General features: G+C 62.2%; 1 protein-coding gene across 1 annotated transcript in view; it reads left to right on the plus strand.

The window, feature by feature from the left end:
• The window catches only part of FOXP4 (forkhead box P4), a 58,163-nt gene extending 46,270 nt beyond the window's left edge, over positions 1-11,893 (plus strand). Inside the window, 10 exon segments of the mRNA XM_084302089.1 lie at positions 115-219; positions 2,311-2,398; positions 4,426-4,509; positions 5,157-5,358; positions 5,462-5,538; positions 5,749-5,850; positions 9,628-9,749; positions 9,849-9,915; positions 10,147-10,313; positions 10,562-11,893. Of these exon segments, the coding sequence (XP_084158215.1) occupies positions 115-219; positions 2,311-2,398; positions 4,426-4,509; positions 5,157-5,358; positions 5,462-5,538; positions 5,749-5,850; positions 9,628-9,749; positions 9,849-9,915; positions 10,147-10,313; positions 10,562-10,706 (1,159 nt within the window). The 3' untranslated portion in view covers positions 10,707-11,893.
• The last annotated feature ends 2,000 nt before the right edge of the window (positions 11,894-13,893 follow it).

Below are 13,893 nucleotides of genomic sequence, written 5' to 3' on the forward strand. Positions count from 1 at the left end.
GGTCTCGAGGGCTGGCCCCATGCGTGGAAATCCCTGAACCCCCCCGGCTTCCCCTCCTGACGGGGCTTTTCCCTCTTTTGGGGCTCTTCCCTCTATTTTTTTTTTTTTTTGCAGCTCTTCCCACGAAGAGACCCCCGGCTCTCACCCGCTCTACGGCCACGGAGAGTGCAAGTGGCCCGGCTGCGAAACCCTCTGTGAGGACCTGGGACAGTTTGTCAAGTAAGTGCTGTTGCTTTTTGGGGCGAGAAGGGGCCAGCCGAGCTCATGGGGTCACCCCCAAAAACTGCAGCACCGGGGGGGGGACCCTAAAATTAGGTGCGGCCCCCCAGGCTCGGCTATCCAAAAGGGAGAAAACCTTGGGGAAAAAGGGAAAAACGTGCCAGGCCTCGATGCTGGAGGAGAAAAGCCCCCGGCAGGAGGCGAGGGGGGCTGGCGGCTCCCTCCTGGGGGGCAGAGCAGGGGGAGGAAGAGGAGGGGAGGAAGCAGATGGCAGCGCGGCAGCCGCTGACACCGCTCGTGGGCCCCGCCGCTGACTGATTAACTCGGCTGTCGAGGAGCCCTCTGCCAGCGTCAGGGTCAAACAAATTGTTTTCACGCTTCGTCAGAGGTTTACTTAATTAGTTCATTTGCAATTAGATCTCTTTGTAGCCGGGATTTTTAGCAAAGACATCAGAAGGAAGTGACGGGCTCGCTGCTGTCCCCCCCCCCCCCTCTCCTCCCTGCTGTCTGCTCCGCGTGCTGCTGAGGCGAGAGGCATGGGGCAGGCCCCGGGCTCTGCCTCGGCCACGTTTTGGGGTTTTTTTGGGAAAAAAGTTTTGGGTTTTGGGGTCTTGGGCACAGCAGAGGCAGCTCGGACCGCAGCAACCTCCCCACTCCCAGGGATGGAAGCGGGGCAGAGCCCTCTGGGGAGGAAGAGGAGGAGGAGGAGGAGGTGTGAAGGCAGCAGGGGGAGGCCGGAGGAGGTGTGAAGGAGGCCGGGGGCGGCTGGGCGATGCCTGGGGGCTGTGCAGGGAGCTGGTGAGCCCGGCTGCTGTGGGCTCCTTCCCCTGACTCACCGGGTGAGCCTCGATAAGGCAGCGCCGCGGCTCTCGGGGCATGTTTGCACGGGGCAGATGAGTCAAACTCCGCTTTGGAAATTCGGAAACCGGCACTGGGGCTGCCAGGGGGTGTCCAAGGGCTGGGTGGAGGTGCCAGCAGAGCCCTGCCATGCCCCCAGGGACCTGAGGGGGGCCTGCACCCATCCTACAAAGCCCCCTCCGAAACGCACCCGGTGCTTGTGCGCCGGGCCGAGGATGGAGAAAAGACTTCAGCCTGCGCCCTGGAAGCACTCGTGAGGTGTTTCTGCCCCCTCTCTGCGAATGTGAGCGTGTGTCTGGGTGTGGGACGGACACACAGAAAGCGTCCAGCCCCAAAGGCTCAGCACGGCCCCAGCGAGGAGCTCGCCTTGAACCAGGGGACCCAGCACTGGGTGGCTCCACGGCACGGCAGAGAGGCAGCTCGGGGAAAGAGAGCACCTCCGTGGGGCTCTGATTTATTAAAACCTGTGGGGTGTCAGGGGGAGATGTCTCCGTTCCCATACATTTGAGGCTCTGGGGGTGGTTTTCTGCTTGGACAAGCGGCCGTGCCCGGGGCCTGCAGTGCAGGAAGGCAGGAGCACGGCGGGCTTGGCAGCCGGGCCCGGTTACCTAACTCCTTTCTGCAAGTTGGGGCTGGAAACCTCTTGCAAACAGCCCGCCGAGCCTCCCCGCCGCCTTCCACATCCGAAACGAGGGGCAGTGCTCTTTGGGCACCTTTTTCTGAGCAAAAATTGTCTTGGGCTTGGGCTTGCTCGGGAGCGGAGAGCATCAGGAGGGGCCCGGCTGCTACCAAGGGAAGGAAAGGGAGGCAAAAACCCAAGGTCCCCGCGTTTAATGAACACAAATTGCCCGGTAAACATAAGGCACCGAGGTGGTAGGATGAGGAGCAACCTGGAAATGTCACCTCCTGCCTTCAGGGCTTTCCTTCGAGGGCGTAAACAGGGCCCCATAATGCTGCCTTTGTGCTGGAAACCTGCTCCTCAGGTCCCGTGGGTGCTGCAGGCTGCCTCCTGCCAGCAATGGGGTTTCTCCAGGAGTTTTAAGCTCCCAAAGACCTCGGGTGCTGGCCCCAGTTCGGTGGGGCTGCCGTGGGCATGGCTCACCTCTGAACCTCCTCTCGAAGGCGAGCTGCAGCCCGAAATAAGGAGATGGGGAGGAGGGGCGCTGGGCCGCCTCCGTGCCTCAGTTTCCCTCCTGCTTGCCAGTTTTACCCTCTCCCTCTTCTCCTCCGCAGACACCTCAACACAGAACACGCACTCGATGACCGGAGCACGGCCCAGTGTCGAGTTCAGATGCAAGTGGTCCAGCAGCTGGAAATCCAGGTGGGTGCTGCCGGGGAGCCTCCAGGGCCGGGTGTTTTGGAGGCAATCTCCTCTCCAGCTCCACGTGCTGGGTCTCGGCTGCTCCCTGCAGGAGGGGAGCAGCCAGGTCAGGGCCCTCCAGCAGGACAAGCAGCCAGCCCTGGTGTCACGGGGCTCCTTTTAAGCGGCTTTCCCCAACAGTGCCATGCTCTTGGCTGATCCCACGGTGGTCTTCTTGGTGGGCATCAGGGCATGGAGACCCTAAAACCTCTCCCCGATCAATACCAGCATCCCCGCACGGTTATATTGGTGTTGGAGGAAGGCATAAGCCAGCCCAAAGCACCCCAAATTCCTTCTGGGGGTACAAGGAGATGCCCAAGTCCTATAAGCCACGTCCTCCTTGGTGGTGATGCCGAGTGCCTGTGCCCCCAGCCCTGTGCTTGCCTCGCTGCCCGTGCTGCTGGAAATCAGGCCGCTCGCTGAGGTGCCCGAGCGTGGTCTCTGGAGCCTGGCTTCGGGGTGCTATTTCTGGAAAATATGGTTCTTGAAATAGAGCTTTCCCCACCACCTCCGGCTCCCCAAAGTGCCGCGTAATTCACTGAATAGGGACGGGAGGAGACGGAGTGGGAGGAAACGGAGGTTTTGGAGGTTTTTCCTCGTGAGGATTGGATGCTGTGAAGGATGCTGGAGGACTGGATAGGGCTCTGCACGTTGTCCCTGCCTGGGGTGGCTCATGAAGCCCCTGCTGGCGTGGGGGGGGGGCAAAAAGAGGGGGGACACAGGGACCGGTGTTCTCGCTTCTCTCCTGGCAGCCCCAGCTCCTGTATCTGAGGGCTGCCAGGGGCTCGGAGCAGTTTGTGCCCATCAAGGTGGGCACCAAACGGGCTGTGAAGCTGGGGGGGGACACTCAGCAAAGCCCCCAGCCCCCCCCTTTCCCCTTGCCAGGGGGGCTGCAGAGCCGCCTGCGCGGTGCCGTGCGCTCGCATCCTCTTCCCCAGCCCTCGCCGAAGCACGAGGTTGAAAGCAATTACCGGGGCTTAAAGAGGGGAGGGAGGGAAAAAAAAAAAAAAAAAAAAAATACCTGAAGGGCTCGCAGAAAGCTGCGGAGAGGAGAGAGAGGAGAACCTGCCACCAGAGCTACCAATTATAAAGTTTTCAGCGCGGAGCTCCCGCTGTGTCAGCGGAGGGCGTCTGCATCACGAGGGGCGAGCTGTCAGCTCTAATGAGCGCTGCGACAGCGCGAAGGCATCAGAGCTGCTCCAAACTTGCTGCAAACTCTGCTCCGGCTCCTGCCTTTAACCCCTTCGTCACCCGGCCACGATGCCTTGGTCGGGAACGTGGGGGGGGGCGTGCGTTTGAGGGGGCGCAGTGGGGAGGGGAGGTGATGGGAAGGGAGCGGGTGTCAGGTCCCATCGGCTCCGCCGAGCTCAAAATCCCTCCCGGTGCCACGGCGAATCTTTCACCCATCCCCACGCTGCGGGGAGGGTAAACAGGCAGCAGGGGGGGGGACACAATTAAAGCGATGTCGTCCGTCCGGGTGGATGGATGGACAGATGGACAGGTGGATGGATGGGTGGGTGGGCAGACGGATGGATGGGTGGGCACACAGGGGGCTGAGCACGATGCTGGAGGGACCCAAGGGGACGGGGAGGGGGCCTGTCCTGCCCCCCCCAGCTGGCACGAGGGACGGCAGGGACCTGGGGAGGACAGGGAGGGACAGACGGACAGGACGGGGATGTGCTGATGGCTCCCACCGCGCTGGCTCCATTTCACAAGAGATTTTTCATCCGGCTGCACACGCGGAGCTGGAGCAGCAGCGGCCCCCCCACGGCGCAGGAGCTCCCCGCTGGGGCTGAGGGGGGGGCTCAGCACCAGGCAGGAGATGGCAGGGAGGGGGGCTCTGGTGGCTCATAGCCACGTACAGGGATGCTGGAGGATGCTCCCTGCGCAAAGCAGGATTTGGGGGCTTGGGCGGGTGGCGGGGGGGCATCCCCAGGGCCCCCCCCAGCACCGTCTAACTCTGTCCCTCTGCCACTTGCCTCCCTCAGCTGGCGAAGGAGAGCGAGCGCCTCCAAGCAATGATGGCTCACCTTCACATGAGACCTTCAGAGCCAAAGCCTTTCAGCCAACCTGTAAGCCTGCGTTCCCCTCCCTGCGCCCCTGTCCCCCCCCCTCTATATTTCCCTCCACGGCTGCCCCTTCGGCTGAGGTTGTTTGGTGTCCCTGTCCTGTGGCTGTGTCCCCAAACCATGGTTGCGTCCCCATCCCATGGCTTTATTCCCATCCCGTGGCTGTGTCCCTGTCCCATGGTTGTGTCCCCATCCCACAGCTGTGTCCCCATCCCATGGTTTTATCCCCATCCCGCAGCTCCAACCCCATCCCATGGCTGCATCCCCATCCCGTGGCTTTATTCCCATACCACGGCTGTGTCCCTACCCCACAGCTCTGTCCCCATCCCATGGTTTTATCCCCATCCCAGGGCTGCATCCCCATCCCATGGCCATGTCCCTGTCCTATGGTTGTGTCCCCATCCCACAGCTGTGCCCCCATTCCATGATTTTATCCCCATCCCGCGGCTCCAGCCCCATCCCATAGCTGCATCCCCATCCCATGGCTGTGTCCCCATCCCATGGCTCCGTCCCCATCCCTCAGCCGTGTCACACCCCCACAGCAAGCCCTGCGTTGTGCACCCCCTCCTGGCACACAGGGGGGGCTCCCGCAGCCCACCCAGCCCCGCGCCCGCCCCGTGCCGGTGCCCAGCCCCTCTCCCTTCCCGCAGCTGAACCTGGTCTCGAGTGCCACCCTCTCCAAGAGCACTTCGGACACGTTCCCCGACGGTTTACCTCATCCCCCCACCTCCGCCACGGCGCCCATCACCCCGCTGCGGCAGGGCCCCTCCGTCATCAGCTCTTCCACTTTACACAACGTGGGGCCCATCCGCAGGAGGAACTCGGAGAAGTTCTGCACCCCGATATCCTCAGGTGGGCATCGCCACGGGGCCCCGGGGACCGGCACCCTCCCCGGGTCCGATATCGGGGCCCTTCACCTTTCCCCTGTCCCCTTTTTTGTCCCCCTCCCTGGCAGAACTTGCACAGAATCACGAGTTTTACAAAAACGCCGACGTCCGGCCGCCCTTCACGTACGCCTCGCTCATCCGGCAGGTGAGTGCTTCCCTGCGCCGTGCTGGTTCAGCTCCTGCTCCCAAAACCTTGCTGTGGGCAAGCTGCCCTCTCCCTGCCTTCTTGGTACAGGGGGAGCCCCCGTACCAAGAGAGGAGTCCCCAGGGACCCCCTCCCCAAACCCTAAATCCTGCCCCCGGGCGCGCTCGGGCTGTGCGAGTGATGCTCTCGTCCTTCTCTCTGGTTCCCCAGGCCATCCTGGAGACCCCCGACAGGCAGCTAACGTTGAATGAAATCTACAACTGGTTCACGCGGATGTTCGCCTACTTCAGGAGGAACACGGCCACCTGGAAGGTGAGCGCAGCCCCCGCTCGGGCACGGGGCTCGCGTGTCCCCCGCGCGGGGTGGCCGGGTCCCCTGCTGCACCGGTTTGTGCAGGCACCACCCCGTGCTCGAGGACTGGTTCGTTGCCGAGCTCTGAAATCACGTAGGAAATGATTTTACGGATAAATTCAAGCGGTTTTGCCCCCCTGAAATCCATCCCTGGATTCTGGGGAGGTTTTGGCCGTGTGATGGGATCCGTCCCAGCGCGCCAAGGGCCGTGTTTTGGGAAGCAGCGGCTCTTTGCAGGGCGAGGAGCCGGGGAGGGGGGGTGAGCAGAGCCAGCACGTCTCAGCGCCAGGAGAAGGGGAGAGAGAGGAGAGCGAGGCACTCGAAATAGCAAACAAGGTTAATGATAACCCGGGGGCTGGCGGCACGCAGCGAACGGCAGCTGGCGAAAGGCGGCGTGGGGCTCGGGGACAGGGACGTGGGTGCTGGGCGAGGGGTGGATGGGATGGGGCCAGCAGCAGGACCCCAACGGGTGCCTTTCCTTCCCCCCCCTGGAGCTTCCCGTCCTGGTTTTTGGGGCTGTATAGTGCAAGGAGGGAGCCGGAGGGGTCCCTTGGCCCCGTTGACCCTCTTGGAGGACCCACGGGGTGCTGGAGGGTGCGGGCACCCCTCAGCATCCCGGGGCAGGGTGCTGGGGATGGTTTGGGCATGGTGCAACCCGTCTGGGCTGGCACGCGTGGATCGTGCAGCTTGCTGGTTGTTTAGAAAGCACCAAATTGGAGAGAATTAAAAAAAAAAAGACATGTTACAGATGAAAGGGGTTATTGTGAAAAGAGGGGTTATTGCCCTGACCAGGGAGATTTATTTATTGTCTCCCGCGGCACAGTAACACGAAGCAAAGCGACTAAAACTTGGATGGATTAAAACACAAAATTGGAGCAAACGAGGTTGGGAAGGAGGAATTGGTGACTCTGGAGCCCGGGGTCCCCGTGCGTTGCTCCTGAAGAGCGGAGCCGACGGGAGCAGGAGCGTGGGTCTCGGCAGCAAACTTGGGGTGAAAAAGGAGCGTTTTGGCTCCAAGGGCCGCCGGCTCGCCCAGCTCACCCCGAGCACCTCGGCGGCCGCTGCCGGTGCTCGCCGAGCCCGGTGGCAGCCTGGAGTCCCCCTCACGGCACACAGGCAGCACTGCAAGCCCAGCCCTGCTGCACCGTGTCCCCGCTGTGCACGGGGCCCTGCAACCCCCTGAGCCCCTGCAGCCATCCCCAGTTTGGGGACAGGATGGGAAGATTTGGGGACGTTGCATGGGGCCGGTAGGATGTGTCCCATTGCCCCCAGGACGGTGTCTGGCCGTGGGGCACAGCAGGGACCACAGTGGTCTCCGAGGGGGGCTGCCCCCATCCCATGTTATTTCCCTTTTTTGCTTTGTTTTTTCCTGTTTTGTCACCAAAAGGGATGGGGGGGGGTGATTCAGAAGGGTCCGGGGGTGGCCGATTCCCCTCGCAACTTTCCGTGCCCAAGGCCAGGCTCCTTTTGAAGGAGGGGGATGCGCAGGAAAAAAAAAAAAAACATATTTCCTCTCCCCAAAAAAAACCATTTTGGCTCCTCCCTCATCTCCTACCTTTGCTGCCCCCCCGGGATGAGGCAGGGGACGAGGGGGGGACCCCGTCCTTACAGTGGGGAGGGTCCCGGGGGGATGCCCAGCGCTGTGGGGCGGGGGGAACGGGGCCGGGGGCATAAAGCAAACATCATTAGAGAAGGCAAAGATGAGAAGCAAACAGAGCAGCCGAGTCTGGCACTAAACAAACACCCTGAGAAAATACAAAAGCCACGGGAAAACCAGGCAGGAGCCCCCCCCTCGCCCCCCAGTGTCACCTGCCCGGGGTGGCCTGAGCTTCGGTGGCACTTTGGTGACATCCACCGCCTGCCGGTGCCACCTGTGTGTCCCCTGTGCCATGGGGGGGCTGCTGCTGTGCTCTGGGGGCCACCACTGCTTGTTGGGGACAGCCAGGGGGTAATTTTCCAACCCCCCAGGTGCCAGCAGTGATTTGAGCTCCACCTCTGCCCTTGCAGACTGGTCCCCGACGATGCCTCAGTGGCACCGGGGTGTCCGGGAGGGGGACACACACAGAGGGGGGGGGACTTCGGCGCTGCCTTTAATCAGCTTTGTTTGGACGGGGAGCCCCCAGCGTGCACAGGAAGGAAGAAGGGGGCCGTGGGGCAGGATCCGGCCCCGGCAGGGGGGAGGAAGTCCTGTGTTTGCTCGCCAGGGGATGGGGGTTCAAGGGCAGCGGCCGGATCCTGGCCCCGGCGCTGGGACCTGGGTTGGGGGCGCACGGGGGGGCTGGGTGCTGCGTCCTCACCTCGGCTCTGGCCTCGAAGTGGGTTTTTTTTGGGGGTTCCCTTTTGGGATTTCCAGCTCGGTCCGTTTGGTTCGGGGTGACGGCAGCTTGAGGAGAGCTGCCCCGATGCGGGGCACGTCCCGAAACCAGGGAGAGCAGCGGTGGCAGCGGGATGGGATGGGGGGACCCAGCTTTGCCCCACTCCGAGCATCCCCTGGGGGGTCCTGGCTGCTGGCCACAGCACCATGGCACGGCCGGGGCCACCGGTGGCCACTGGTGGCCACGGGGACACAGAGTCAGTGGACAGGAGGATGGAGGATTTGGGAAGGAGCCGAGCTTTGGTTTTATCCTTAGATGAGTAAGAAAAAAAAGGGGGGGGGGGACACAGTGCAACCGGGTGAGTTTCCAGGAACTCGACCACTTCCCAGCACGGGGGGTTCGGTCCCGGTGGCTCCTTTCGCCTTGTTGTGTTGGCCGCCTCCTTTGTTTATACAGCCCCCGTCCGACCTTTTAAATTGCTGTTAATGTTTTAGCGTAACGAATTAGTCTCTCATCACGAATCAGGACTCGAAATAAAAAAAAAAAAAAAAAAAAAAGAAAGAAAGAAAGAAAAAAAAAAAACCTCCGAGGCCAACTTCCTGAAATTGGGGTCATTCTCATTTGCAAGGCAGAGAATCTGAGACCCTTAATGCAAGGAAATTTATTCAAAGGCAGAGCCCCGGCGTGATTAGGCCCTTTGTAATTATAGCTCGGAGAGATTCCACTCCAGCCTCCTGCCTCCCTCATGGATTAGCAAGTGAGTCGGAAAAATACACAGGATTTAATTAGAGGCAAATTAAAATTGGTAATGAAATAGGGGCAGTAGCAAATGGCAGGGAGTTGGAAGGGGAAAAGGGAGCTGGTATCTCTCGGGGCTGCGCTGTCTGCCTACGTGTGCGTCTCTTTATTTTACATTTAGAAATGTAAAGATGGTCGGCGTAAAGAAGAAAGGGAGGGAAAGGACCAAAAAAAAAAAAAAAGGAGGGAGGGTGGGGGGGGAAAGAAAAGAAAGGAGAAGATCAGCCGGCTTCGCTCAGCATCTGCCAGCGAGCTGCGGCGGAGACAGTGGCCGTGCCCCGGGGTCCTTGGTGCCATGACGTGTCCCTTGTCCCTGTCCCTTGTCCCCGTGCCTTGTCCCATCTTCCTCGGTGCCCGGTGTTGGGCCAGGGTTCACGAAACGGGGCCGTGGCTTGTGTTTGGCTCAGGACCTGGGCTCCTAAAACTGTCCGGGTGCTCGCAGGGCGAGCGTTTCGCCGCAGCCCCAGGTGGCTCTGCAGGGCGTTTGGCCGCGGCCAAGTTGCAGGTGGCCGTGGTGGCACCACCAGGGGCTGGGGGAGGAAGAGGAGGAAGAGGAGGAGGCGAAAGGGGGTGGGCAGCAGGGTGTGGGCTGTGCTACGAGCTCTGACACCTCCTGCACCCACAGAACGCCGTCCGCCACAACCTGAGCCTGCACAAGTGCTTCGTGCGCGTGGAGAACGTCAAGGGAGCCGTCTGGACCGTCGACGAGCACGAGTACCAAAAGCGAAGGCCACCAAAGATGACGGGGTGGGTGCGGGTTTGGGTGTCCCCCCCCGGTGCCGAGCCGGCACGTCTTGGGGCCAGGGGTGCTCAGACGGGCATGGGTCTGCTTTGTGTCTTCTGCAGGAGTCCGACTTTAGTCAAAAACATGATTTCAGGACTCGGTTACGGAGCACTTAACGCGAGTTACCAGGTGAGGATGCTCTGGCTCGTCCCCAACCCCGGGAGCATGCGGCCAGCTGTGCCCCGAGAGCATTTTCACCCCATTTGCCCATCTTGGCTGCAAAATCCTGTGACCCCCATCACATCCCAGCGGAGCACCAAGCCTCTGCTGCTCCGCAGCAACCCCATTTTTGGGCGATTTCTCCCCTCGCCCCCACTCGCCCCTAGCCTGAGCCACCCCTCGAGCCGCTTTCTGTTGCAGGCTGCGCTGGCGGAGAGCAGCTTCCCCCTGCTCAACAGCCCCACCATGATCAACACCAGCTCCGCCAGCGGGATGCTGCACGTGGGCCACGACGACGTGAGCAGCACGGTGGAGCAGGTCAACAGCAACGGCAGCAACAGCCCCCGCCTGTCCCCGCAGCAGTACAGGTCAGTTGGGGGCACGAGGGACACCCGTGTCCCCTCTGGGTGCAAGGGGAAGAAGGGTTTGGGGTTAAAGGGTGGTGGTAGCGTGGCGTTTTGGGGTTTGGGAGCTGCTCGTTGCCTTCTGTGGCTCGTGTCCCCCTGGCAAGGGGCAGCACGGGGTCCCAAAGAGTGGGCGACCCTCTTGCTGCGGCCATCAGGACCCCGTCCCCGAGGCTGAAGGCTTTCAGCCCCGCTCTCCTCCCTCCCAGCAGCCACCCAGTGCACGTGAAGGAAGAACCAGCCGAGGCCGAGGACGACAGCAGGCCCGTCTCGCTCCTGGCCACCACCAACCAGAATGTGACGATCGCCGACGACAGGGACCTGGAGGAGGAGCTGCCGGTGGAAGACTTGTCCTAAGGACCCCTTCCTCCCGCCCGAGGGGCGAGCGCGTCCCCACCCTGTCCCTCCTGGAGACACAAAGCCACGGCTCCCACCTCCCCAAGGTGACCTCCGGCGCCGACCCGTTTTCTTCGAGGCACTTCCACAAAGCAAAAAGGTTTCCAGAAGGGTTTCCTCGGTGCAAGCTGCCGCTGCCGGCGCGTCCCCTCCCCGGCTGACAGGTCCCCGGCACGGGGAAACGTGCAGCGAAAACGAGAAACGAAAGACCCCCAGAGGTGAACTTTTGTCTCCCTTCCTCCCTTGGTTAGTAACTGGCGAACGAGGATGGTAGGTTGTTTCTGTCCGAAATTGTCCCTCCTTCCCTCCCCGTGCCCCGAGGAAGGCTCCTCCGTCCCCTGGCCCCGTGGCGCGTGGCGGGGGCCGGCACCACGCAGCTCCAGGACGTCCCCTGCGCACCCCGTGTGCCACCCTCTGCCATCGAGCACCCCGAGGAGGCCGGAGCCCGCTCTCGAGCCCCGTTCCCCGGCGGGTTTTGCACTAGGAGGACCTGGGGATCTTCCCCTTCCAGCCAGCTTTTGGGGGAAGAATCCGCGGAAACGGGGCCGAGCCCTCTGCTGCAGCTTTACGCCGCTGTCCTGCGCCTCGCGTTGGGGAAGGATGAGGAGCAGCGTCGGTGGGACCCTCACCCTGCGTGTGCCACCTGGCTCGTGTCACCCCGTGGTCACCACCGCCAGGTCCCCAACCCCTGCGTGCCATCCTCCCCGAGCCCTCCGGTCCCCAGCACCACCAGGGGCCGGTGGCATCCTGACAACGATGACCGTCCCTGGCCGGGCAGCAAGGACAAAATTTCGGCTCCTCCTCGGCGCAGGGGGCAGCGGGGGGCAGCTTGCCCAGCCCAAACCCCGCTGCGAAAGGCTGAGATGGTTTTGAGGGCGAGTTGGGCTTCAGGGAACGGCTCCCGTGTCCTCCGTGCACCCGGTTCCTCCTCCGAAGCCGTGCCAGGTTCTCCGGGGGGGCTGTGGTCCTGCAGGACCCCCACGAGGAGGCTGGCGTGCAGAATCCAGCTGGGAAACCCCAGCCGGGGTGCCCCAAGGGTCCTGGGGCGATGTGGGTGCTCGGTGCTGTGCCCTCAGGAGCCCGGGCTCTCCCCGTTCCTTCATTTCTCCCCTTTTCCGTTCTCCTTTTTTGTGCGCGTCGAGCGTCTGCGTCCCGGTGGGGAGATACCAAAAGATGTCCAGAGCCGGAAGGGCCGTAGTTCAGGTGACCAGATGGTGTTGATGCCAAAAAGAAATGTTAATAATAACGAGAACGACACAACCAAACACCCCTCTTCTCCCTGCTCTTTCTTTCTCTGGTGGTGATGGGGGTACCCGGGGCCGGGCTGTGCTCCCCCCAGGGCCCCGTACTGGCCTTGGGGACCAGTTATTCCCCCCCCCCATGCTCAGGGGGTGCTGTGCCGGGCTGCGGGCTGTATTTTGGAGAGGGACATGACTCTTGGTGCCACCTGGCTCCAGCATTTCTGTAGGGTCTGACCGTTTTCCTCTGCTGCGGGGCATAAACGTGTGTGGCAGGGAGCACGGGGTTGGGAGCTGGAGCCCCCAGAGCGGTCCTGGTGTCCCCCCCCCCCCCAAATCTTTTTGCCCCCTCTCTGCCTGCAAACCTCACAGCAGGCAGAGCCAGGGCTGCGTGGGGCACCCCAGTAGCGTGGTGTGGGGACACGCTATGGGACTGGGGGTCCTTGGCCCCCTGCAGGTCCTGGGTGCCCCAGGAGCTGCGTTTTGGGTTGGAAGTGGGGCACGGGGGCCCTCGGCACAGCAGCAGGAGGGAGGGCCGGGACCAGCAGGATTTGGGGGGCGCTTCTTTGCCCCCCCTGCGTCACCTCCGTGGTGTTCCCGAGGTGCTCCGTGACCCTGCAGCGTGCGTCCCCGGGGTGCACCCCTATTTGGGATCACCCCGACCTCTCCTCTCTGCCCACTGCAGCCTCAGCACCGGGCGGCTGCAGAGATGGGGGGGTTCCCCCGTGACCCCCCCACACCACCCAGGGGATGCTGAGACCCGTGGGCTCACCCCGCTGGGGACCGCGACGGGGGGTCACCGCCATCCTCCCCTCCGCTTCCCCTGCCCCAAATTCCTTCAAAAAAACGAGACGAAACAAACAAAAAAGCTGCAAAATCCTCCCCAGCTCGCCGTGCCGTGCCGTGCCGGCCTTCGCTAGGTGTCTCCACTCTCCCCCTGTTTCTCCCTGCGCCAGCAGCCCCGCTCGCTCCATCGCCGCTGCCAAAATCGCAGGCGCACAACCCAAATTTCAGCCTCCCTGCTCGCCCACCCCGCTCCCCACCAAAGAGGGGCCAAGCCTGGGGGGGGGGGGTTTCCCCGCTCCCTTTTTTTCTTCTTGTTGTATTTTTTTTTATTTTTTTTTATTTTTTTTTTCCCAGATTTTGGCTTTTTAAGTTATTGTTTTAGCCAAGTTTACAGCCGCCGCCTTGCTGCCCTGCCCCGCGGGAGCACGGAGGGGTGGGTGGGCGCCTCCGCGGCATTTCGTGCCCCCAGACCCCCCCCCCAGACCCCTCCCCATTGCAGCTCTGACGGCCCCGAGTGTTTCACCCCCAGCAGGACTCCCTGCATCCATCCGGACCTTTTTCCTCCCATCTTCGGGGGATTTTTTTTTTCGCTTTATCCATCGAAACGCTGGGGGTCCTTCCCCCCTCTCCCACCCCTCCATCCCTTTTTGCTGGACTTTTTGATGCTGCTGTAGGGGATGCAGGGAACAGCGGGGTCCTGATCCCAGCCCTATGGGGCCGGGGGCACCCAGCCCTGCCAGGGGGTGCCAGGCAGGAGGGGGGGTGCCCAAACATCCCCCCCCCTACCCCCAGCCACCCTGGAGCCGTTTTGCTGGTGGCTCCTGCCCGGCATCCACCTGGCTCCAGGCTGTGCATGGGTTCAAAGCGCCCCTCTCCGTTTAGGCTGGGAGTTTTGGTACCTGCCCCAGTTTCTTTTTCTTTTACCAAGCTCCTTCCTCTCTTCGGATTTAATTCATTAGCACCTCTGCAACCCCATTTTCTTCCCTAAGTGTGGCCAAACCCAAGCGCAGTCCACGCAGGAAGCGCCCCCGGCACTGGCGAGCCCCTCCAGCACCCACCACGGTTCCCGCTCGGGCTGTGGGGTTTATTTTTTTACCTTCTCCAGCGGTACAGACCCCAAAATT

Source organism: Netta rufina (assembly GCF_964035555.1).
Source record: "Netta rufina genome assembly, chromosome: 26".
Lineage (NCBI taxonomy): Eukaryota > Metazoa > Chordata > Aves > Anseriformes > Anatidae > Netta > Netta rufina.